At 42.9% G+C, this 24,268-nt stretch overlaps 1 protein-coding gene across 2 annotated transcripts in view; it reads right to left on the bottom strand.

Moving 5' to 3' along the window:
• HOOK3 (hook microtubule tethering protein 3) overlaps window positions 1–24,268 on the bottom strand; it is a 75,248-nt gene that overhangs the window by 50,017 nt on the left and 963 nt on the right. For both annotated transcript variants that reach the window (XM_048503970.1, XM_048503971.1), the window contains exon 2: window positions 12,675–12,760. In XM_048503970.1, coding sequence (XP_048359927.1) covers window positions 12,675–12,760 — 86 coding nt within the window. The remainder of the gene's footprint in view (window positions 1–12,674; window positions 12,761–24,268) is intronic.

Below are 24,268 nucleotides of genomic sequence, written 5' to 3'. Positions count from 1 at the left end.
CTGGGTTTGATTCCCCGCTCTGCCACTTGAGCTGTGGAGGCTTATCTGGTGAACTAGATTAGCGTGTGCACTCCAACACATGCCAGCCGGGTGACCTTGGGCTAGTCACAATTCTTCAGAGCTCTCTCAGCCCCACCTACCTCACAGGGGGTTTGTTGTGAAGGGGAAGGGAAAGGAGACTGTAAAAACCCCTTTGAGTCTCCTTACAGGAGAGAAAGGGGGGGGATATAAATCCAAATTCTTCTTCTTCTACTTTCTCAAGCCCAAGGGATCACCATTTTCCAATTAAAGTTTGATGGGCCAATTGTATAATTCAACAGAAATGAACATATTCTTTCTTAGGGATTACAAGCTCTGAAAGGTGCCACCCCACGCACATTCACATCGTAATATGCACCATCAATTTCAGTGGTGCTTACTTCCAATATGTGTTTATGACTTCAATAAAAAGACAGTGTTCAGATTTACATTTTGCCTTCACTAAACACCGTTTCACAAACCCCTGGGAGCTTTACTGGCCCATCCAACAGGAGGGGCTGAATTTGCCACTGGGAGCAGAGCAGGGCCACAGCGGTACGTTTGCCATCCCTGGGGCATTTGCCCTGGTGGTGGAAAATCCCTACCTGGCGGTGGGACATGATACTGCACAGCACACCAGCATCCCTGTGCCCTCGTAGGTGTAGCAGGGGAGCGTGGCTGGGAGCGTGGCTAAGGGAGGAGCTGACACTAGTTGGCCTTTGCCCCATAGCATTGGCAGCTGGGGCTTCAAGGTGCTGGAGAGGCTTTTTCTGTTTGTTATTTCCTTAGAAGAGGCATGTCAGCGCAGCTGCGGCGCCATGGTGGATCATCCGGCCCCTGTGTATAGGGCTGCCCAGCACCTGACTGGTGACAAATTTTACTTTAACAAAGTATGTAAATACCACCAGCCCTAAAAGGGGCTCATTTCCTGCACACCGAAGATAGGATTCCCAACCTGGAAGAGGCAAGGTTACTCATTGTGAGTGATTACCTCTGCCATTACAGTGCTTCCCGCCTTGAGCCCTTTGGGGATAGGGTGGGACACAGACAGACAGACAGACAGACAGACAGACAGACAGACAGACAGACAGACAGACAGACAGACAGACAGACAGACAGACAGACAGACAGACAAATGTGATGCCAGTTATTCAGGACCTGCAAGATAACAGACAAGGCCTGGCTGACATGGATAAATGGCTGTGGCAAGCAGAGGCAGATTACCCCCAACATTTCACAACAGCCTCTGAGCTGTCAGCTACCCTAATAATGAGACAGCTTGTGAACAGCATGGTTAGATGCTATTCCTGGAGGACCAACCTGGTGCCCTTCCTCTCACACTGTTTATAACAAAGTGTTGGACTAGTAAGTATTTGCATTCAGCTGCAGACGTTCTGAGCTCTTGCAGATCTCCAAGCTGGGTGGTTCACAGAGAGAAGATCCTCTGGAAGGTTCCTTTTCTGCTTCAATTGCTGACATGTTTATCGACATCTCAAGAAAACCAGCTTTTAAAAAAGTGTTAGGTCACTTTGTCCCCACACCTTATTTATTACTCTCCTTCTCTCCTTGGCCTTGATATTACTAAGCAAGAGAAGCAACTGAAGCAGAAATTAAGCAGACAGTTTTTCTTTGTAGGCAGATGGGCAGTGCAGGCAAATAAGAACATTTCATTAATTTATTCCCTTTGGTTTCCTAGTACGCCCTGCCTGGAACACTGTTCAAGAATTACTGGCCTGACACCTACTTTCCTGCTGTCCTGCTCTGTTTGTTTGTTTTGAGACATAGTGGAACTCATACTGCTTATCTAGAACTAGCGGGGCCCGGCCACACGTTGCTGTGGCAATTGTCCTTCTCATCACAGTCCGCAACCCACACAGTTGTCCATCCAAATCAAATGATCCGCAGCATAGCCTTTTGGGGTGGTCAAATGGAATCCCTCTTTCCCTTTTCAATTCACATTGTTATATGGTGGTGTCTTGTTTTTTTAGTATAAGGTAACCCTTTCCATTCCACAACGGAACTGTCCAGAGTGCAAATCCCACTGTCCATGAGGCTGGTTGACATGCACAGTCCTGGCTTGGGTAAGGCAGAACTAGGGCAAGGAGGCTATCCCAGTCAGGCAGCGGAGGCAGGGTGGTGAGGGATTGAGGCCAGCTCCCTGGGTTCTTAAAGGGCCATGTGCAAAAGAAGCGGAGCCAGTAGTGTTGGTTCGCCCCCACCCCGTGGATTTTCTTAGAAGAAAAAGGCAAACTCCAGCTCGCTTTTAGTAAAAGAGAGCTGTGGCGAATATGGGTGAGGAAGTGGGTAAGTGGTGGTTGGATGTGAGGGAGGGCAGAGTGAGGTGTGTGAGGATGAGCTGGATGTGTATTGTGTGGTAGCAGTGGGTGAGGCACAGAGAGTGAAAGTTACCTGTGTGTGAGGGGGGGGAACCCCACCTGATATCTCACATGGCAAAGTGTGTATGTGTTTCACTTCCACTCATATTACCTAACAGTATTACCTATTTACTGTTTTCACTGCTCATCTCTGCCCATCTGAGCGAACAGTCTAAGCCGTCATCCCAAGCCCTCAGGCCACAGACAGACAGGCTGCACGAACATTCTAAGGGTGACAGTTAAACACAAACAGCTTCATGGCCTGTTGCGCCAGGAAAAATACGTTTTACCTGGCTCATGTATGGACTTTCGGCGATTTGAAGGTCCGATTACCTGCCCGCAATAGGGAGGAACGTCATGTGAAAATTTGGGGGCGATCTGTTCAGCCGTTTCGGCGTTAGGGAGTGACTAACAAAGTCACTGTTAGCTTTTTATATATATAGATGATGGGACATCAAGTTCCCCATTCCTTTACACCTTCCTCTGCTTAAACTGTAATACCTGACTTAAGGCAATCTTTCCTGTAATACCTGCTTGAACTGAAGATTCAATAGTCATTCGGACATACGCCCCCCACCTCCAGGAGAACACCATATTCTCCTTTAGAGCCCTTCAGATAATGTACAGCTCTGCTTCAAGCCAGTGGCTATTTCATGACCCATTTTGCTCTGTTAAGAATTCAAGGCTAGTTTGTAAGTTCTTTTGCATCTACAAACATCTCAACTCTGTGGCCCTCAAGGAAGTGCATTGTGAGATTAACACAACTCTCTCACTATCCATCAATTTTCAATCAATGATGGCAATGTGCCAGGCTGCAGTGTTTTAAACAAAGCTACAAGACACAAATTGTACAGAAACCAAACAATGTCATATCCAAATATTTCTAGACTATATCAGCAAGAACAGCAAGAGCTGAAGGAACAGAAGTGAACAAAACTTACAAAATAAACCTCCTTTCAAATACTTTCATGGAAACCCCACAAAGCAAAGTTGTGGTGTTTTTTTTTCAAGTGTGTACTAGACAGGTGCCCAAGCCAGCAGATTTTAGAAAATGGTATCAACTCTCTTGGAAGAAGAACTACACATTAAAGTGTCAAATGTTACAGAGACAGTACAAACCATCCATGGACCGTGCACATGGTCCCCCCACTCTTCCCCCAGAACCCCATAAAGCCCCAGGAAGGTTTATTCCCAGGCTCAAGAGGCCTCTGTGGACTAACAGCCATGTGGGTAAGACAGATGCAGTAGAGAGAGGAAAGGGAACAACATGGTCATTTTTACCTCTAGAGTGAGCAGAGCTTTGCTCATAAAAGAGGAAGAAATGAATAATTCCCACCATAAATGCTAACAGCAAGGCCACACATGTCTCTCAACTCCAGAAATAAACCTGCCTTAGGTCAGAAAGGGCTCCAAGCAAAGGGTGGGGGGAGATCTTGCAACCCTTGCTTCTGCAAATCATGGGATCCAACACAATGCCTTTAAAACTATGTTCACAAATCAATTAAAATGATGTTCAATGACTCCTGGAACAGGATAGGTTATCACACTTAAGTTATTAACAGCATCCAGACTTTGTTAAGCTAAGGAAGCACCATATTCTCCCTAAAAATCAAATTTGGATTTGTAAAATAAAACAATTTCATGTCTTTCTAAGGCTTGCTGCTGAGCAAAGCCTAATGATATAGGATAGACAAGTGCTAATACTCATTTTTTTGTATAGTGACAACTGTAGTAGATCTGTGCCCAGTATTTTTTCAATCACTGTGACAACTTAGTTGTTTTACTATCGACAATATCTGATATGCAATATCTAATATGCAACTTATCCCTGAAATCAGGCTCCATCCCTGAAGACTGGAAGATGGCCAGTGTCACACCAATCTTTAAGAAAGGGTCTAGGGGGGACCCAGGAAATTACAGGCCAGTCAGTTTGACATCTGTTCCTGGTAAATTAGTAGAATCTATCATTAAAGATAAAATTATTAAACATGTAGAAAAGCAAGACCTGCTGAGGAAGAGTCAGCATGGCTTTTGTAGAGGCAAGTCCTGTCTTACAAACTTACTAGAGTTCTTTGAGGGTGTAAACAGTAATGTGGATAAGGGAGAACCAGTGGACATTGTCTACTTGGATTTCCAAAAGGCTTTTGACAAAGTTCCTCACCAGAGACTGTTGAGAAAACTCAGCAATGAAGGAATAAGAGGGGAAGTCCTCCTATGGATTAAAAACTGGTTGAGGAACAGGAAACAAAAGGTTAGGTATCAATGGGAAGTTCTCACAATGGAGAGATGTAGGGCGTCGTGTCCCCCAAGGATCCGTTTTGGGACCAGTGCTCTTTGCTTATTCATAAATGACCTGGAAGTAGGGGTGGGAGTAGTGTGGTAGCCAAGTTTGCAGATGATACCATAGTATGTAGGGGGGTAAGAACCACAAAGGATTGCGAAGAGCTCCAAGCAGACCTTGATAAATTAGGTGAGTGGGCTAAGAAATGGCAAATGCAGTTCAATGTAGCAAAATGTAAAGTGATGCACATAGGGGCAAAAAAATCCAATCTTCACATACACGCTACAGGGGTCAGTGCTATCAGTCACAGACCAGGAAAGGGATTTGGGCGTCCTGGTTGATAGTTCCATGGGAATGTCAACTCAATGCATGGCTTGACTATGAAAAAAAGGCAAACTCTATGCCAGGGATAATTAGGAAAGGAGTTGAGAATAAAAAACTGCAAGGATTGTCATGCCCTTATATAAAGCAGTGGTGTGACCGCACTTGGAGTACTGTGTTCAGTTCTGGTCACCACATCTCAAAAAAGGATGCTCGAAGAGATAGAAAAAAAAGTGCAGAGAAGGGCAACCTTGAGGACTGATTGAAGAGTTAGGCCACCTTCCTTATGAGGAGAGGCTGCAGCGTTTGGGACTCTTGCCTTTAGTTTGGAGAGGAGACGTCTGAGGGGGGATATGATTGAAGTCTATAAAATTAGGCATGGGGTAGAAAATGTTGACAGAGAGAAATTTTTCTCTCTTTCTCACAATACTAGAACCAGGGGGCATTCATTGAAAATGCTGGGGGGAAAAATTAGGACTAATAAAAGGAAACACTTCTTCACACAACGTGTGATTGGTGTTTGGAATATGCTGCCACAGGAGGTGGTGATGGCCACTAACCTGGATAGCTTTAAAAAGGGCTTGGACAGATTTATGGAGGAGAAGCCGATCTATGGCTACCAATCTTGATCCTCCTTGATCTCAGATTGCAAATGCCTTAGCAGACCAGGTGCTCGGGAGCAGCAGCAGCAGCAGAAGGCCATTGCTTTCACCTCCTGCATGTGAGCTCCCAAAGGCACCTGGTGGGCCACTGCGAGTAGCAGAATGCTGGACTAGATGGACTCTGGTCTGATCCAGCAGGCTAGTTCTTATGTTCTTATGTTCTTATGATACCGTGTTTATATAGTGAAATGCATCCAGGATGTAGAAGTCTTATAAAAAATTCCTTAACAGTGTAATTTAAACAGATATTTTTTCACCTAGTAACACCATACTTCACAGAACTAGTTGTCTATTTTCACCTGATCATCAGAGGGGCTGTTAACATTTGGAAATATTTTTAAAAGGCCCACATATCTGGGTTCCTACAAGACACAATAAACACAAGATAGCAAAGAATATTTTTTAAAAATCCGAGTTACCCTTTGTCTAAAAATTTTTTCATTCTCTTTCCTGCCTCACAGTAAATAACAACAAATGGTATTTTACAACATTCTCTTGTAATCCTCGCAACAGCCCTGTACTCTGGGCCAAAATTATGCCCACATTTCAGATGAAGGGCTGAGGTAAGACCAATAATCTACTCTATACTTTTTCTACAGGCACCATCCGAACTGAAGGTTTTATAATCCGTAACCCAATATCTTAACCAGGACCCAATGGAAACAAAGAATGTTTAAAAATTAACTGTTTGTCCTGCATCAAAACTAGGCTGGAAAAAACAGAACTGAAAAACATGAAAAAGTGGCATTAGTCATACAAAGCTAGAATTAGGTTTGGTTGAACAAAACTTCCATATAATTTAGCATTGCCTAAGAAGGCCAACATCTTGAAAATCTGGGCTCCTGACAAAACTCTGTACAACTTTCTGCCATGCAAAATGTAACAAATGAAGAAGCAAAGTTATATCATCAATATGCAGGCATACATTTGCTACTGAAATACAGCATCTGCTACTCATGTCAACACATACAAAATTATGTTGGCATGGGTGGCAGAAAGTGACATTTAAAAACACGCCACATCCCATGCCTGCCTCACATTTCAGCTCACTGTGCAAAGCTGCACACCTATGCAGTACAGCACAGAGAAGCTGGTACTCACTGGGAAAAGGGGAAGAAAGCGTTCCAGTTGACGTGTCTAGAGATGTAAAATTTCCAGAAATGTTGAAGTGATGGGGCAGAGATGGGTGAAAATGGCGTCCAGGGCCCCCCACCCCGTGCCCCACTTACCTTAGCTGGTGGAACCCTGCCAAAGACTGCTTATTGTCCCTGCCCCGCCAGGCTGCTCTTTCAGCTGGTGGAACCTCCACCGGCTGAAGAAGCAGCCTGCCGGCCCGGCCCGAGGGGACGGGTGTGGGGGGAAATTCTCCACCATCCCCCATGTGACCAACTGGCATGCGCCTCAGTACATGTGACCCTACTTGTCCCTGTGAGTGCTCCGCCTCTGGATGGGGGGAAAAGTTTTTTTTTCTGTTTTATCCAAGCACCAAGCACAGTGAAATATTGTGGATAAAAATCATGGCTCTAGAACAAACATTTTTGTGTTTAGAACTGTTAGACTCCATTGTCATTTGTAAAAATGAATTTAACACACATTAACAGAAAGTGAAACTGTTGAAGTTATCCTCTAATTACATAACTTGGTACTGCATCAGTTAACAGCTATACTAAAGCAGCAGAAGGCCATTGCTTTCACATCCTGCATGTGAGCTCCCAAAGGCACCTGGTGGGCCACTGCGAGTAGCAGAGTGCTGGACTAGATGGACTCTGGTCTGATCCAGCAGGCTAGTTCTTATGTTGTTATGTTCTAAAAGCTTCTCCAGAATTATCTTTCGTTATTCAAGTATTATAAGCATAAAACATTTATTTTCATTAAGGCACTCGACTTCATAAATGCTGGAATCCAAGAATTAACTTGCAATCCTATGAGAGAAATAAGATCTTTAGGGCTAACCAGATAAACTCTATCAGATGAACTGATTAATATCCAGTCTCTATTCACACAGTGCCAGCAGCTATTAAAGTCAACAGCATGGGCATTTCATGAGACTATGAAGAGATATTTCATAAGCACTGTAGCGCTCTGTCTCTTTATATTTGATGGGTATGTGACATGTGGTGTAGTGGTTAAGTGCTTGCACTGCCACTCACACGGTCAGGAGTTCGAGCCCCCTGTGGGTCAGATATCCTGGCAGCTGGCTCATGGTCAATTCAGCCATCCATCCATTCCTTGGTTGGTAAATGAGTACCTAGCACATAGCTAGGGGGTAAAGAACGGGGAAAGCAATGGCAAACTACCCCACAAAAACGGCTTGCCGATGAAATCGCTGCTTGCAGGGGTACCCCGGGGTCAAACACGACTGAAGGGGAAACTTTACCTTTTATGTGACATTAAATTGCTAAACCCTTCAATTTAATGGATTGTCTCATGAGATACAAGTCTTACAATTTGGCAAACATATTTGTATCATAGATATTAGTGCTACAGATGAAGCTTGTAATACTGGTCCTGCAACATACTCTCTCGTCCTTCAGAAGCTGCACACATTACGAATACATACATTATACTACACATATTACTCCTTATACTCAAACAAGACCTTGTGGAAAATATGTCACCATCCAACTTTGCCTCATCTACCCAAAATGTTTTGAAGCTGGCCTTCAAAGTATGAGACAGATCCATTTATGTAACATCCCCTTTCCTCAGCTGATTATAAAGCATGCTTTCAAGCACACAGAGGGCCTTCAAAAGGGCCAAGACAGAAGGGAATGTTTAGTGGGGTATATATTGTCCATGTCCCAGTGTGGGGAACAAACCAGTAAGTAGACAATATACCGCACTAAAACATTCCCTTCTCACTGGACACAGTGTGTAACAGACTTCCCTCTGTGATACACCTCTGAAGATGCCAGCCACAGATGCAGCGAAATGTTAAGAACAAGATCTACCAGACCATGGCCACACAGCCCGGAAAACCCACCACAACCAGTTAAATAGGTAGGTTTGTACAACATTCAACAGCCCTACAGATTCTCAGAGGACTTCTTCACATAACTGTTCTAGTTGGAAAATAGAATAGGATAGCTATTAAAAAATTGATCTATGCACCCAAGATTAACAAAAGGTTTTGTCCGCATACTAAACAAAACAAATGAACAATGCTGCCAACCGACAGAATCTATTTCCCATGCCAATCCTAATATAGAGCTCCAGAAAGATTCCCATGGATAAACAAGGCTTATCTACCGATAGTTGCTTGCTTTTCCCTCTGTCATGAAGCTCTGACACAGAGGCCCCTTCCGCAGACACAGAATAATGCATTTTCAAACCACAGTTGTGAAACTGTTTGCAAGTGGATTTTGCTATTCTGCACAGCTTCAAAGAGCACTGAAAGCAGTTTGAAAGTGCATTATTCTGCATGTGCGGAAGGAGCTAGAGTCTGCACATTCCCAACATACATCAACTTTATTGCAAAGAACCTTGACTCTTTACCATTACCACATAATTCAAAGTTGATCTGCACGAAAAAGAAAGATCTAAATTCACATTCTGCTATTCACAGGAACTGAACCTTTTAATTCATCTTTTGAATTTCTCATAATGTTCAAAATCATGGATGAGTCAGTTTCTGAAGTACAGCTTGATTTTCATTTCTTAATCTAAGGATGACTGGAACAGAAAGCACAGAAGTGGTCAGCTGACCACAAAAAAACAGCTTTGTCATTTCAAGGAAAAACTTAATCCTACTTCTATTGGTGGTGCAAGCTGAAGAAAGAACATTCCAGTTTTTGTGAATACCCTTTTTGCATACAATACAAGAATTATATAAATGAACTGGGTTATGCAGTATGTTATATTATAATGTTGCTCATCAAATGGAGGGAATTTGCAGAAATATGATTTTCCTCACAAAACCCTGCTCTCTACAGCCCAAGAGACTTGGATGCAGATTATCTGAAGGACCACCTGTATGTACCTGTCTGTTTCAGGTACCTGTCTGTGATCAGGTTGACTGAGGAGGCTCTATTCTGGGAAACAGGAGCCCACAAGTTGCATCTGGATTCAATAAGCAAGTGATACTTTCTACTGGCCAGCTGGAGAGTCCACAATAATATTACACGTAAGCATAACATAATTGCAAAAGTAATCAGACCATATACTGTATTATTAGATGTGGGGTAGGATGAGTAAAGAATTTCACTCCAATGAGAAAGCACATTAAAAATCACTGAAAGCAAAGTAAACTCTTCTAATCCAAAAATCTTATTAATTATGAAAAGTTGCCCCAAAATTATAGCCAACTGAACTTTATGGGGAATCAGATCACTGAGTCCATCAAAGCCATGACTGTTTACTCAGACAGGCTTTCCAGAGAGAGAAGAGATATTTCACATTACCTATTTCTTTATACTTTTCCCTGGAGGTGCTAGGAATTGAACCTGGGCCCTGGCACATGCTCTACCCTTTCCCAGGAAGCCAGAAATAGAGAATGGGTACAAGAATGGGAGTGTGTTTGTGGGAGGAAAGTAAAAATTAGGGTGGCTCCCTTTGAAGAGCAAACTGTTTAGAGGGTGGATCTTTCACTATATTCTGATGGGAAAAGAATAGTGGCATGTCTACCCCAACAACGTAGGTGGTAATGCAGCATCCGCTAGCGGTGTGGGTTCCTAGGCTAGAACAGGAGACACTTAGGTTCAAATCCCCAGCTATGAATCATTCTGGGTAATCCTAGGGCAGTCACACATACCTAGGCAGACTTGTCTCACAGGGCTATTATAAAGATTAAAAAGAGCGAAAAGCCATGCATGCTACCCTGAGTTCACTGGATGAAAGATGGGATAAAACTGTTATATGTAAATAGATCCGTAGACCCGAAGGTTTGTTGGATTAGGAAACCTTTCCACCCTTCCCATAAAGGGGGACAAAATAAAAAAAATTAAAAGACCCTTCCAAAAAGAGTGGTGCACTATTACAAAACCCGTCCGTGGGCCAACTTTCCCTGCCGTGTCCCCACAACTCCCAACCGCAACCCCGCCCCCCCACACACAGGAAAAAAAGTCAAGAAACCTTTCCTCCATCTGAGGCTGGCAACACACTGGGGCAGAGACAAGACCAGGGAGGGAATGCTCCATCCTTGGTCTTGTCTCGCCTCAGTGTGTTGCTGGCCTCATGCCTCTCGGATGGAGGAAAGTAAGATGAATTTTAAAGGCACCATTCCTTTAAAATTCACCTTACTGTGTGAGCGATGCCACACTTTCCACAGCTTGGACATAGGAAAGGTTTGTTGATTTTTTTGCAGGGGAGTGGCAGGAGTTCAGGGAGAATGGGCCGGCAGGAGGAGTTTGGTCAGGGACTGGACACAGAAAGGGGGAGAAAACGAGGGAGTAGGTAACCAAAATGAGCCTCACATTTGGGCCCTTCTACCTCCCCTAGATACACTGTTGCAAAGGCAGAAAAAATACTGGAAGTAAGTACAAAAAGGCAGGACAAAGATTACAGGCAGAAGTTGCTTTCAAAGAGGATGGAGGAAGAAGGGGAAGTAAAGACTCTCGATTGCATCAAAAGTTATTTTTCAAAAATGAGAAGGGAAGAAGCAAACCTAGGACTGACAAAAAGAGACTGCAAATGGAGAAGCAAAGACAACTCAAACAAGCCAGAAGGTGCTTTTAGACTGGGGAGCCGAGGAGCCATTTGCCTGCCATAATGGAGCAACGGAAGGGAGACAGCTTTGTGCAATGCCCTGAAATCACTTCCAGCTAGAACCCAAAAATTACATCCACCCTGAGCCCATACGGAGCAGGGGGGCCTAAGCCCTGCTACGCTCTAGACATCTCCCCAATATCTATGGTATTTACCACAGGGATTGAAGGAATTTTACAGTATCACTTGATACAGTTACTCCCAGGTTCCTTCCCAGAAAGGATGTTGTGATGTCACTCAATGTCATTTTACAATTCTTCGCCCACCAAATGCTCCCACTGCTATGTACGGCGTGAGGATGGGTTGGCAACCCTACTGGGGAGGGATAGGCAGGACTAAAAATATGGGGGGGGGGGAGGGAGGGAACAGATTAAAACAAATGAGGAAAGGGGACTGCCCAGGACACTATGGAAAACATGTAAATATTTAAAATAAAATAAATGTATAACCCTGGACTTAGTCACGTCTAGGTTCGTGAAAGACGCCAGACAATGCTGCAGGAAACGGAGTTCAACGGAGTTGAACACAAACATGAACACAAACGGAGTTCTGTCTGACTTCAGAATGCACACCACACAAACAATAATACTCTCCCCAACACGGCCTCGACACAGCCGTGACTTTGAGAGGCTGACGCAGAGCAAGGGTAAAAGGGTAATTTATACTTGTTACAATAACCAAAGTCACAACCGCTGTGACTTTACAAGAACAAAAACAACTGTATGATTTACCCCACTACTGTCTGACTAACTAGACATGCAAATTGTTTTTATTCAACACATTTTGCTCAAGAGGCTGCTGCCTCCTCTTTCTCACCCTCCACTGCCTTCCACGTGGAACAACCACTTTTACATAAGTACGCTATTCTATAAAGTATCAACACATTGGTGGCACTCTATAAATAATAATAAAAGCAGAGAAAAGGATAACCAAGCGCAATTTTGAACTGATCGGTTCAATATTAACTCACATTAATTCAGTTCAACATGTTAGATTTTCCTATATTTTATAATCAAGTTAAATAACGTTGGATCTTTGGGACATGCTTTCTCTCAAATTCCATATTTGCTCTGTACAGGGAGAAGAAAGCCAGTGTAATTGTTTTCTGGGTTTGAAAACAAGACATCCAAGACTCCAACAAATATTTTTGCCAATGAATTCTACAACAGCAGCAATTACAGCTAAGCAGTAAAAAATGTTTGAGAGGGCAGCGCTCCCTAGGAGATTTGCACCAGCCAGATACCCAGAAGTTACAAACATGAACACACTGACACTTTCACAACAACTTGATTTTTGTAAAAACTGTTCTCTTACATTTTTTGAAGTACTTGGGCCATCACCACTCCACTGGTTAAATCTTCTACAGTCTGGCACGGTGCTTCAACTTTGAATGTCTGGATCTGAAAAAGGAGTGAGGGGAAGAGGGGTAATTAGCCTCCAGCTGCTGCACTGTATGGGCCCAGCCTAGAATCTTTGGGAGTGGTATAAAGCTTACCACCCATCTACCACACACAAGAAAGAATACCTCAAAAAGTACCAAGGCATAAACTACATGCAGCATGTCAATTAGCAAGCAAAACTGCATATAGAGGACAGGTGCAGCATAGTTGCCAAAGGTCTGCAACAAGAAGACTCAAATATCACAGAAATTCAATAGGTTCCACCATATTCAAAAAATTATGATGGGGTAGGTGCACTATAGAAGTACAGTCAATCCACTTTTACACCCAAAAGGCTAATTCACTTGTCCCAAGACAATAATTGTTTTTGAATCTTTATAATATAAGGTACATGCAAAAAATACTTCTCTAATCTACTTCAAACTTACAAGTGACTTCAATATTTACAATGCAGAGACATCTTTTTAAAGTTGTTCAAACAAAAAATCATTACAGCTTACACATTTGTCATTACAACTTACATATTCTTTGATGCACAGCAGTAAGGAAGTTAAATACTGTTTATATTTCAGTTTCAAACAGGAGTCCAGCGGAACTCTAATGATTAACAAAATTTATTCCAGAATAAGATCTTGTGAATCAGGACTTACACCTAGATAAATCTGGTAATCATTAAGGGTCCACTAAACTTTTGTTTAATTTTGCTGACACAGACTAACACAGCTACCAATCTGGATACACTTATTCTTTTTAAAATCATAGCTTCAATTTTTATATCTCTAATGAAGACATCAGAACACCCTATAATCAAACAAACCAGCTAAGGAGGAACACGTTTGTTCAGGAGACTGGGAAAATGCACTGGGTTCAGAAGTCAAGGCTACACTTAGTGTAAACTAGGTAAAGAAGAACATTTCGCATCCTTGGCGCTGTCCCTTTTATTGCTAAGATAATTATGGTTTTTCATGATGTTCCTACACATGGCCTCAATATAGGCCAAACTATACTACAAACAGCAAAAGCAACTCTGAAGAAGAAAAGCACATACATTTCCAGCTAAAAGTATGTAAAAATGCTTCACGATATGTAAATTGTAAAAAACTGAACTAAATATTTTACACATTTAGTGATATATGGTTACCTACCTGCCCCTTTGGTGCTGATATGTTGGGAATCTTTGTATCATCTAACAAAAGAGGAGCTTTGGTCAACTCTTACCATCTTTGATAGCGATGATTTATTAAAAGGTTTTCTGCTTATCCTTATTTGGCCACATTTTCACAAAACTTCCTAGAGCATCTTTAGATCACTGACGGCGCAAATATTTCAACAAACTCACTTTCAAGTCAGTTTAATACCTAGTGATGATTACGCTTTGACTTGAAGTGGAGTGGGGGGGACAACTTCTGTTTTACACAGGATCACATAAAACTAATCCACAGGTGTCAAACTCGCGGCCCTCCAGATGTTATGGACTACAGTTCCCATAATCCCCTACCAGCACGATGTTGGCAGGGGGTGTTGAGAACTGTAGTCCATAACATCTGGAGGGGCGCGAGTTTGACACTTATGAACTAATCCCATTTTTTCACTATCCAAGATTCCTAGATTACCCTCAAAGTGGCTGTTGTGGCTTTTCCAGGCTGTGTGGCTGTGGAATGCATGTCTATGGAATGTGTTGAATTTGCCCATTTACCAGCTGGAGAGTAGTGTTCATCACTGGCACGAAGACTTGGGGATTTGTGGACCCTGGGCCAGCAGCAAATAATATCTCTCTTTGTTCCACAAATCTTGAGTTCTGTAGATGAATATTTTCACCAAAGTTTCCTCGACTTAATTAAATTTATAATCTTGCAATCTTAGGACAGAGTTACGTACGTGAAAAAATGTACGTATTGCTCAAACGGAAATTCTGAATTGAGTTGCCTTCCTCTATAACACATTTGGGACAATAATGCATTGCGCTTTGGACCTCGTTGCTTCTTCATGCAGCCGCAAATTGTGTGGTATAGCAGAACCAAAGACCCATTCGCTCACGAAGTCCTGCTGGCGGTAGAGGAAAGGGAAGAACTGCTGTATTCAGCAGCAACCCTGTGTTTTTTGTAACATTTAGTTCTGTCCAGGGCGCTTCAAAATCAACAGGAACCACCTGGAACATCTAAGGGATGCCTACTTCCTAAGGCACGGATGCCAGGGAATTGTAGATTTGAAAATTCGGAATCCCCAAGGCACGCCAGAGTTTGCCTTCGAATGTAAACCAAGGGGTCGCTTTGAGACTTGTTCAGAAACTAACTTCTTACCTTAAAAATGTAAATTCCCACGAAGATGGGAACAGATGAGAACTAGCGTATCTGAACCTTTGGGGATTTAAAAAAGAATTAAAGGTAAAGATGTCCAAACCCAGATTTTCTATCCCTACAGTATAAACACATTTAAAAACTATGCTCTATAAAACAGGAAGTTAACACCTTGGGAAAAGAAAGGGAGGGTCAATGTTAGTCAGCTACATACACCCAGGCGTTAACTGTTGCATATGGGAAGAGTTTCAACTGAACAAGCCGGCTGACCAAACGAACAGAATGAATGCACCCCAACAAGTTCTTAAGGCAAACAGGTTAGGGCACTTGGGTGGACTAGGAAAGTTCTACTAGCATTTGAAATGCCAGCCTAACTAATTTTAATCCCCAAACAACTAAAAGTAGCTTTACTTTGGAAAAATAATCACCCTTCAAAAATCAGTGACAAAAGAATTTCACAGGGAAGAAGATGTCATTGGCAACTGAAATTATTTTCTTTCCGCTGCACCTAAAGAAGTGAGCTCTTGCTTATGAAAGCTCACAGTGGAATAAATGCTGTTAGTCTTTAAGGTGCCCCTGGACTTCTGTTTTGTTGCAATAGAGTCTGGGTCTGCAACCTGTGGCTCCCCCGATGTTCATGAACTACAATTCCCATCAGCTCCTGCCAGAATGGCCAATTGGCCATGCTGGCAGGGGCTGATTGGAATTGCAGTTCATGAACATCTGGAGAGCCACAGGTTGCAGACCCCTGCTAGACTGACACAGCTATCCCTCTGGAATAACAAATATTTGCTGCCATTTCTCCACATAGGCAGACATATTAGGGTTAAACAAATCCCTTCATGCCTGCACACAAGCTCTCTTTTTGCAAGTTCCTAACAGGCTCCTGACCTCCATGACCAGCAAAATTCAACTTTCAAAAGCATTTCTATGTCGAGAAGAACTATGGTTGAGTGTTTGCAGGGCATGCCATCAAGAAGAAAGCTCCACTGTGCATGCATATCATCTGTCTCTCTGGATCCCAGCCCATAATTCCAGCATAGGCACGTCAGTACAAGAAAAATCTTCCAGACTGGTCAACTGACAAATTACAGGCTGGGGTGGGAGTTATCTATTTCCTCGCAAACAATTTCACAAGAAAATCCTTCTAGTTTCTAATGGGTTTTGAATTCTTCATTGCAACCAGAGGTAGAGCATCCCCTTCAACTTTAATTCAACTTGGTCTTATAAATGAATTGTAATTATAGCACGACAGTTTCAAGTAGAGAAACATTCTCCAAAGCATTGAAACCTGTTGGGTTGAAAGCATCTTGGATGCGGTCTATCAGTTCACAAATATACAATATTTTCCTCCAATACCAAATTTACATTGTTTTTGTAATCTCTTGTTCTAATTGGTGATTATCAACTGCATGGTACCCTACAGCCATTTTCCTTGTGGACTTTACCTACTAGTGGGAAGATGTTTCACAGATGCTTCAAAGGCAGGTTTTGGCAAAAACTGGGAAACTATCACAGCACAAAGGTAAGCCATACAAGATCCTGTCTCCTAAATAACTTAGACAATAAAAGCACCAATAGCATCGCTCTGTGTACATATTTTACTGTGGCCGAGTCCTTTTAAGAAATACTGGGATCCTGTCAAAACTTGTCTAAAAGAAATTATTGGGTTATTTGAGCTTAACTGTCACTACCCTATAATAAAGTTCCAGGCCATTTGCAAGTACTTAAAAAGTCCACTTCATTCAAACCATTCACCGGAAAAAAAGAGAGTTTTCTGTCCCTTTAAACTCTTATTTTCCTTTAAACTTTTTTCCCTTTTGAATCTGGGTTGCATGCCTACATCACTGGATTCTGCACTATCATTGCACTATAGCAACCATTCAGTACTGGATTGCTTTAAACCGCAAATAACTGCTACAGCTCTAAAAGAGAACAATATCCAGCCATGTTATGGATGTAGCAGCCCTGGACTTAGCAAGCATTATGCATGCTTTTGTGTCTGCACTGTGGGCCTGTACCTAGTAATGGTTTAGGAACTTCTAACTGATGAAGAAATTTGTTGCAGGTCATCAGAAGCACATCACTTTGGTGTGGCCTGATTTTCTGCACAGAATTCAAAGAGCTGAGTACAACCCACAAGATGTAACAGTCTGAGCGTAACATACCTCCATTCCTTTAGAATGTCTAAAATGAGCTGACAGCCCCTCAATAAAATTTAACTACCTATGACCCACAAATAAGAACTGAAAAAACACTCCAGTGTTTAGTTAAATCAGTTCAAATAATGTATTGCATTAGTTTTTGGAATATGCTGCCAGAGGAGGTGGTGATGGCCACTAACCTGGATAGCTTTAAAAAGGTCTTAGACAGATTTATGGAGGAGAAGTCGATCTATGGCTACCAATCTTGATCCTCCTTGATCTGAGATTGCAAATGCCTTAGCAACCAGGTGCTCTGGAGCAGCAGCAGCAGCAGCAGGCCATTGCTTTCACATACTGCATGTGAGCTCCCAAAGGCATCTGGTGGGCCACTGCAAGTAGCAGAGTGCTGGACTAGATGGACTCTGGTCTGATCCAGCAGGCTAGTTCTTATGTTCAAGTACTGTGGCAAATAATAAAACAAAGTAAATAAATAATAAATACACAGGCCTTTCCCACATTGCAAAGCTTACCGGTGGAACCCCTGAGGTGTGGCGTTAATAGCTGCAGAAAAAGGACGGCTTTCCACATAGCAGCTTTCCACATAGCCTGCGTTTTCTATGTCTCTGTCCCCAAAATGGTTACTCTCCCAGCACTGCAAAAGAGGCATTTTTCTGAGGGTTTTTTAAAACTTTGATGAACATAACAATACTGATATATTAAGAAGCCAATGTTTTTAAAAAGTTGCTGCTGTGTAGGTGGGGCCAGTACAATTCTGACAGATTGAGAAAGATCACTGAAAAGTCAAGGAAAACTCAAACTGTGCACAAAAGCATCATGATAGCCTCCAACCTGGTGTAAGTCACGTATGTGCCAGCTGACACAGTTCCTAGTAGCCAGGTTTAAAACAGTATGACAGAATGTTATATTCATACATGGTGTTATTACCTCCCCATCCACAACGTCTTGTGGCTAAAAAAAAACTGAGTTCGCTTAAACTGCAAAGGAATTGAACTGTTCCACCTTTTCTTCCCTCTTCACCTGGCTTTGGTTTTCAGGAAAGAACTAGAGTTGTGTATGTGAGATATACCAATATACTTCAAACACAAGGGAATCAGATACAGTAGGAAAGAAAAAAGGAGACAGTTCGTATCAGAGAGCCTGGTGGGTTCAGTGTTTACTCTTTCTGCCACCTATCTCAGCCAAGGTGAATTCCATCGTTACTTATCCCTTTCCCTGCACAATGTAAAATGCTGCACTTTCTTTTTAGTTACTTTTCTTTAGTAGCAGTAACAGTTGATCCCAAGGGATAAAAGCCCAGAAATTAATCAAGATGCCCTGTATTTCCATGTTTCATGCTTTCCACACAAGGAGATGAAAAGGCTCAAGGAAAAAATGGTAATTTCCCTGTATTCCTCCTCCCTCCTAGATATTCTTCTCCAGGTGAAAAAGTAGACTTGGAGAGCACTGGAAAACACTCCTTAAAATGTTTTGGGAAGAGAGGAATGCTTTTGAAGATAAGAGTTTATTCGCTTATGTGCAGCATGAAGATTTCTTTCGCATTAAAGAATACTTGCAGACATATTCAACATTCAATGTAAGAAAGGTGCTTCCATCTTCCTAAGATATGAATATAGGGCCATTTCACTGGTGGCTTTCTGTTGCGCTTCTCTGATGATCATTAAAACTACCCTCTTGAAACTAGAAAAGCCACTTACACCCTGTTTTCTAAATACAGACACACACAAAATCTTGTGCAAGCAATTTAATAAGAAAGGTCTAGTTATGTCAGTGCAAGGGCAAATCAGTGCAATAAAGAGCAAAAAGTGGAGATCATTATATATAATGAATACAGCATTGATACCCTTAGCCAAATCCAAGGCCTAGTTATGTCAGTCTCAAATATTGCAAAGAGTTCAGTGAAGGGACCCTGACCTCCAATCTGGAGCTAACTGGCAGACTGGTTTTCTCTCTTCATAAAGCCCACAGAACGGAATAACATTCTCCTGGTAAGTTGGCAACTGTAAAGTCACTTGCCAGAATGAATTGGCAAGTGTTTCTTAGCAGCATCCAGAATCTGAGAATCTTTCAATCTGATTACTCCTGAGACAGTAAGAGTCACCCTTTTTACTGAGGAAAATTACTCAAAAACGTGACCTTACCACAGGACCCATTCTGCTTGGTGTAAACGGAACAGGACACTCGACTTGTTTCGCTCTGCTAGCCATCTTCAAGCTGCCAACTTAGTGGGGGAGTTTTATTCTCTTCTAGGGGATTGATGAGGAGAGGATACCAGTCTGTCAGTTAAGTTGGAAAGGAGGGCAGGATTCCTTTACTTCACTGAACTCTTTGCAATGTTTGAGAATGGAATAACTAAACTTCAGATTTGGCTACTTATTTTCTGTTGGTATTTTAATGTCTATGAATGTACATAATGATCTGTGCTTTCTGCACTGATCTGCACTTGCACTTTTATTATAGACTGCTTGCAGAGGATTTTGTATGTGTTTGCAATAAGCAGCCAGGGTACGGTAGTTTTTCTAGTTTCTAGTGAGTTGTTTTAGACTGTACCCAACTGTTCAAGTATTTATTTGATCACTAAATCTAACATCTAACCTCTCTCTCTAGTATTGGGTACACATAATTTGGGTTGTGGGAAACTAAAGCATCTATCCTTATAACAATAAATACATCAAAGAGGACACTTTTATATGCAAAGTCAGCAAGACTGAGCTCTTTTCCACGTCGTTTTTTTTAGTTGGTTCTGACCACATGTTGTTTTTGTTTATCCTAATACTCACATGTTGTTGTTTTTTGGTCTTTAGTTTTCACTGTTTCCCCCCCACCCATCCAAACCCTCCCAGTTATTTCTGGATCTTTTGAGACCACTTTCACCCCAATGTTTCTCGTGAACACAATGTTGAGTTGGCTTTTTCCTAGCATGTTTCAATTGGTTTCCTTTGCCCCACCCATCTCCAACCCCCTGTTCAATGGACTGCCACTCCCTCACACACACACACCGAAGATGAGTGATTTCAGGGTTTTTTTAAAGGCCTGATTTATTGGAAGGGTGGCGGCTTCTGCTGGCGAGCCCACAGCAGGTTCGCTAGATCGTAACAGCCACGGGACATGTGGTCGGCACTGGGAGGGGGGAGGGTTGGCTGCTGCAGCTGGCACAGCAGGCATACCAGCCCAGATCAGCCCAGGGAGGGGGGGTGGCTACCTCAGCTGGTGAGCCCTAGAGGAGGCAGTTGGCACTGGGGGGTGGCTGCCTCTGCTGGCAAGCCCACAGCAGTCCAGGCAGCCCAAATCAGCACTGCAGCAGGTGGTCAGCACTGGGGGGGGGGGAGTGTGCCTCAGCTGGTGAGCCTGCAGCAGACACACCAGTCCCGATGGGCAGGTGGGGTGGCTCATTAGGACAGATCAGGAGTGCATGGGGTGTGCGCCTAGACTAGCCAGCCTACAGTGGGATGGGGTGGAGTGGCTGCCTGGGCTGGTGGTGAGCCTGCAGAAAGCTCGCCAGATCAGATTGGGAATGAGATGGGGTGAGTCCCTGGACTGGCAAGCCTGCATTGCAGTGGGGTGGGTGCCTGTACTTGTGAGCCAGCAGCAAACTTGCCAGACCAGATTGGGAGCAGGTTGGGGTGGATGCCGGGCCAGACCAGCCTGCAGTGGAGTGGCTGTCTGTACTGGTGAGCCCACAGCAAACTGGCCAGGCCAGATCAGGAGAGGGATGATTGCCACACGGGCCTAATAAGCCCTCTCAAGGGACCAGATCCATCCCCCAGGCCACATGTTTGATACGCCTGGCCTAGAGACTTACTTTCTAAAAACAAAAGCTGAGAATTAGGGAACCCGCTAAACTATCACTGCAACATTACAGTGATATATTGATTTTTAGAGGCATTTATTTAAAAAAATGAACAGGATGCTCTGATGCCACTGACAACATCAATGATGGCAGCACTCTTCCTTAAAATCCTCATTATTTAAGTTACGTGTGGGAGAAAACAAATTGATTCCACAATGGTAAAAATCCACAGGGAGGGCAGACATGTGGAAGAACCCAGTCCAAACCACTTCCACTGATTGCGGATCAACTCCCAAGAAAATCAGGAGTAAGCTGGGCATGCAGAAAAGGTCTCATTGGCTTGAGAGCCACATGTTGCTCTCTAATTGCTGTTCCTAAGTGTGATACCTGCCCCATGTTTCAGTAAGGTAGGTGACACCCATGCCCAACAGGAGCAGCTGTTGCCAGAATGTGGCTCTCCATGAGCCACGGAGGGAGTCCCACTGTGTCAAGTTATAAAATATATATTTTATTTTAAGGGAGTAAAATAACTTAAGGGTTACTATCTTCTATTTTTCTCTCTCCCAAGAGCACCCCCTTCCCCAACAACCAACATGTCAGGCAAGTTTACATTACTACTTCTCTCCCAAACCACTAAATATGTTTGATGGGTTTCCCTTTCCTTAGCTTCTGCCACTTGGATTATGGTACACTGGATGGCTAAACAAACAGAACAGCAAAGGGGCCAAGCAACAGACAAGCAGATACAGGTGATGTGGAACGAGCACATCCAGTTTCCACAACCTTTTCCGAGCCACACCCCATTTTTGTGCTGACCTGTTGCCTACTGCTAATTTCACTTCCTAACTTTCACCATCTGCCAAAATAAGAATGCCTTTAAACACCTCATCAATACACTCATCATCTAATGAAACCTTTCTACACTGAAGGAAAACCCAACAGGCGGCACGAAGCTATCTACTAAATGAGTTCAAGGGAAACTGTGGGATAATCCTATAAACTATCTGCTGCGCTGTCAAACGCATGTGTAGGAAAGAGTGCAACATGACAATTTGCAGCACCGCAGCACCCATATCATAAACCATCCCAGTCATATTAGTGACATTGCACTAATGCAATATGTGCCCCACCCACCATCAACCGAAGAAAGACAGTGACACCATGAAATGTTGTAACAATGCATGGAAATGGGATTGGTGTATGAGTAACATTTGGGGACATTCACCATGGAGTAAGGAAAGTGAGAACATAAAGCATCCAATATATACTAACTGAAACGGAAGCACAACTGAGACAGCACAATGGGACAGGCATACTGTAAGAAGATTGCTAATAAGTCCACATGATTCAAACTGTTGCCTGCTCTATTACCGTATGTGTCAACGGATCCAGGAGGCAACATTTTTCCTACTTCAACTAAAGATGTTACTGCAACATATGAAGCTGCTTGATACCAAAGCAGACAGACCATTGCTTTATCTAGCGCAGTACTGTCTACTCCAGTGATAGCGAACCTTTTCGAGACCAAGTGCCCAAATTGCAACCCAAAACCCACTTATTTATCACAAAGTGCCAACATGGCAATTTAACCTGAATACTGAGGTTTTAGTTTAGAAAAAAATGGTTGGCTCCGAGGCGTGCATTACTCGGGAGTAAGCTTGGTGGTAGTCGGTGGCTTTGCTTTGAAGCAACCGTGCAACTCTTCCAATGGGTGAACCACAACCCTAGGAGGGTTTACTCAGAAGCAAGCCCCACTGCCAGCAACCGAGCTTACTCCCAGGTAAAGAATTGCACTTTAGTTCTTCACATGAAAATCAGTGGGGTTTAACAGCGCTTAACAGGGTTGCCTACACTGCTTCCCCAAAACTAGGTCTTAGGTTTAATGCTAATAGACCTCAGCGGTCCAAGCCAGCCTAGATGTGTGTGTGAGGGGGAGGGGGGACAACTCTGTTTGTGCGTGACCACAGAGAGGGCTCTGAGTGCCACCTCTGGCACCCGTGCCATAGGTTCGCCACCACTGGTCTACTTTAACCATCAACCGCACTCCAAGGTCTTTCCCTTTCTACCTGTGATCCTTAAGTGGGGATGCCAAGGACTGAACCTGGGAACTTGTGAATGAAAAGAACATGCTTCATAATCAAGCCACCACATTTATCAAATAGTTCATTTCACAGTAGTATAGCAGAGTCCTGTGAACATCATTGAGAGCATTACACAATCAGGAATAATATAAATCACAGCTTAAACTAATATAAACTGCAGTCACATAAATAGGATGTAATTATCCATGTGTAAAGCCACACAACATGAAATATCTTGGTATGACAAAGGGCAGAATTCAAAGAAAGGTGGGGAGATCTACCCCTATTTGAAATCAATGGAACTTCTTTACCGCTCTGTACACGTCTGTCTAAATTGCAGTATGCACTTTTTACAGTTAAGTCTTAGGACAATCCTAAGAACAAACTGACCACATGATCTTGATTAATTTAACATTCAAGGACAAACAATGAATATGCAGACAATTAGTTCTTATACAAGAATATTTAAATAGCCCAGTCGTAATAAATGGAATCTAGATGAAATTATAATCAGGAATATCCTTTACCTCTAGGAGCACAGAGTCTTGCAAGGGTTTACCTTGTTTTTGCAAGGATAACATCATTTCTAGAAGTCCTATATTCTATGGGTTCTCCACATGGTCACCTACTCACAGCAGTACAGAAAGCCAGACATGGATTTCCTGCACCATCACATGTCTGTCTGAAGGAATATGCAAGGACTAGTAATGACAACACTAAGGCTTGATTTGTTTTCACTCTGCATGGTGTTGATGTGCGCACCCCTCTTCAATAAATATACCTTCAAACCTCCTTTTTAACAAGGGTCTCTGTGTAAAACAGGTTCCAAAACCAACAACCCAAGCCCTAAAAATCATTTAAAAATGGGATGCAGGAAAGTCAAAGTGGTTTTAGATAGAAACATGAAGCACACAAGGAGGAGCAGTGGTACATTTCCTTCAGTTCATAAGTAGCTCAAAAGCCTGCATTCTTGGAGCACAGCTGACTCAAAGTTTGGGAACTCCTTCTAAATGCTGTTTTCCACCCACGCCAATAGATCCTACATCCCTTCTTCCCAAGGAGTTCCTGAATTGTACGGCTGGGCATAAATTACACTGCTGGAAACAAAGGCCACATTTTTCACACATTTTGTAACACTGAAGGTTTTAAAAAAGAGATGAGATGAGCTTTAAAGAAAA

This window comes from Sphaerodactylus townsendi, linkage group LG07 (assembly GCF_021028975.2).
Source record: "Sphaerodactylus townsendi isolate TG3544 linkage group LG07, MPM_Stown_v2.3, whole genome shotgun sequence".
NCBI lineage: Eukaryota > Metazoa > Chordata > Lepidosauria > Squamata > Sphaerodactylidae > Sphaerodactylus > Sphaerodactylus townsendi.
The sequence above is the reverse complement of the archived record's forward strand: the minus strand, read 5'-3'. Positions and strand labels throughout refer to the sequence as shown.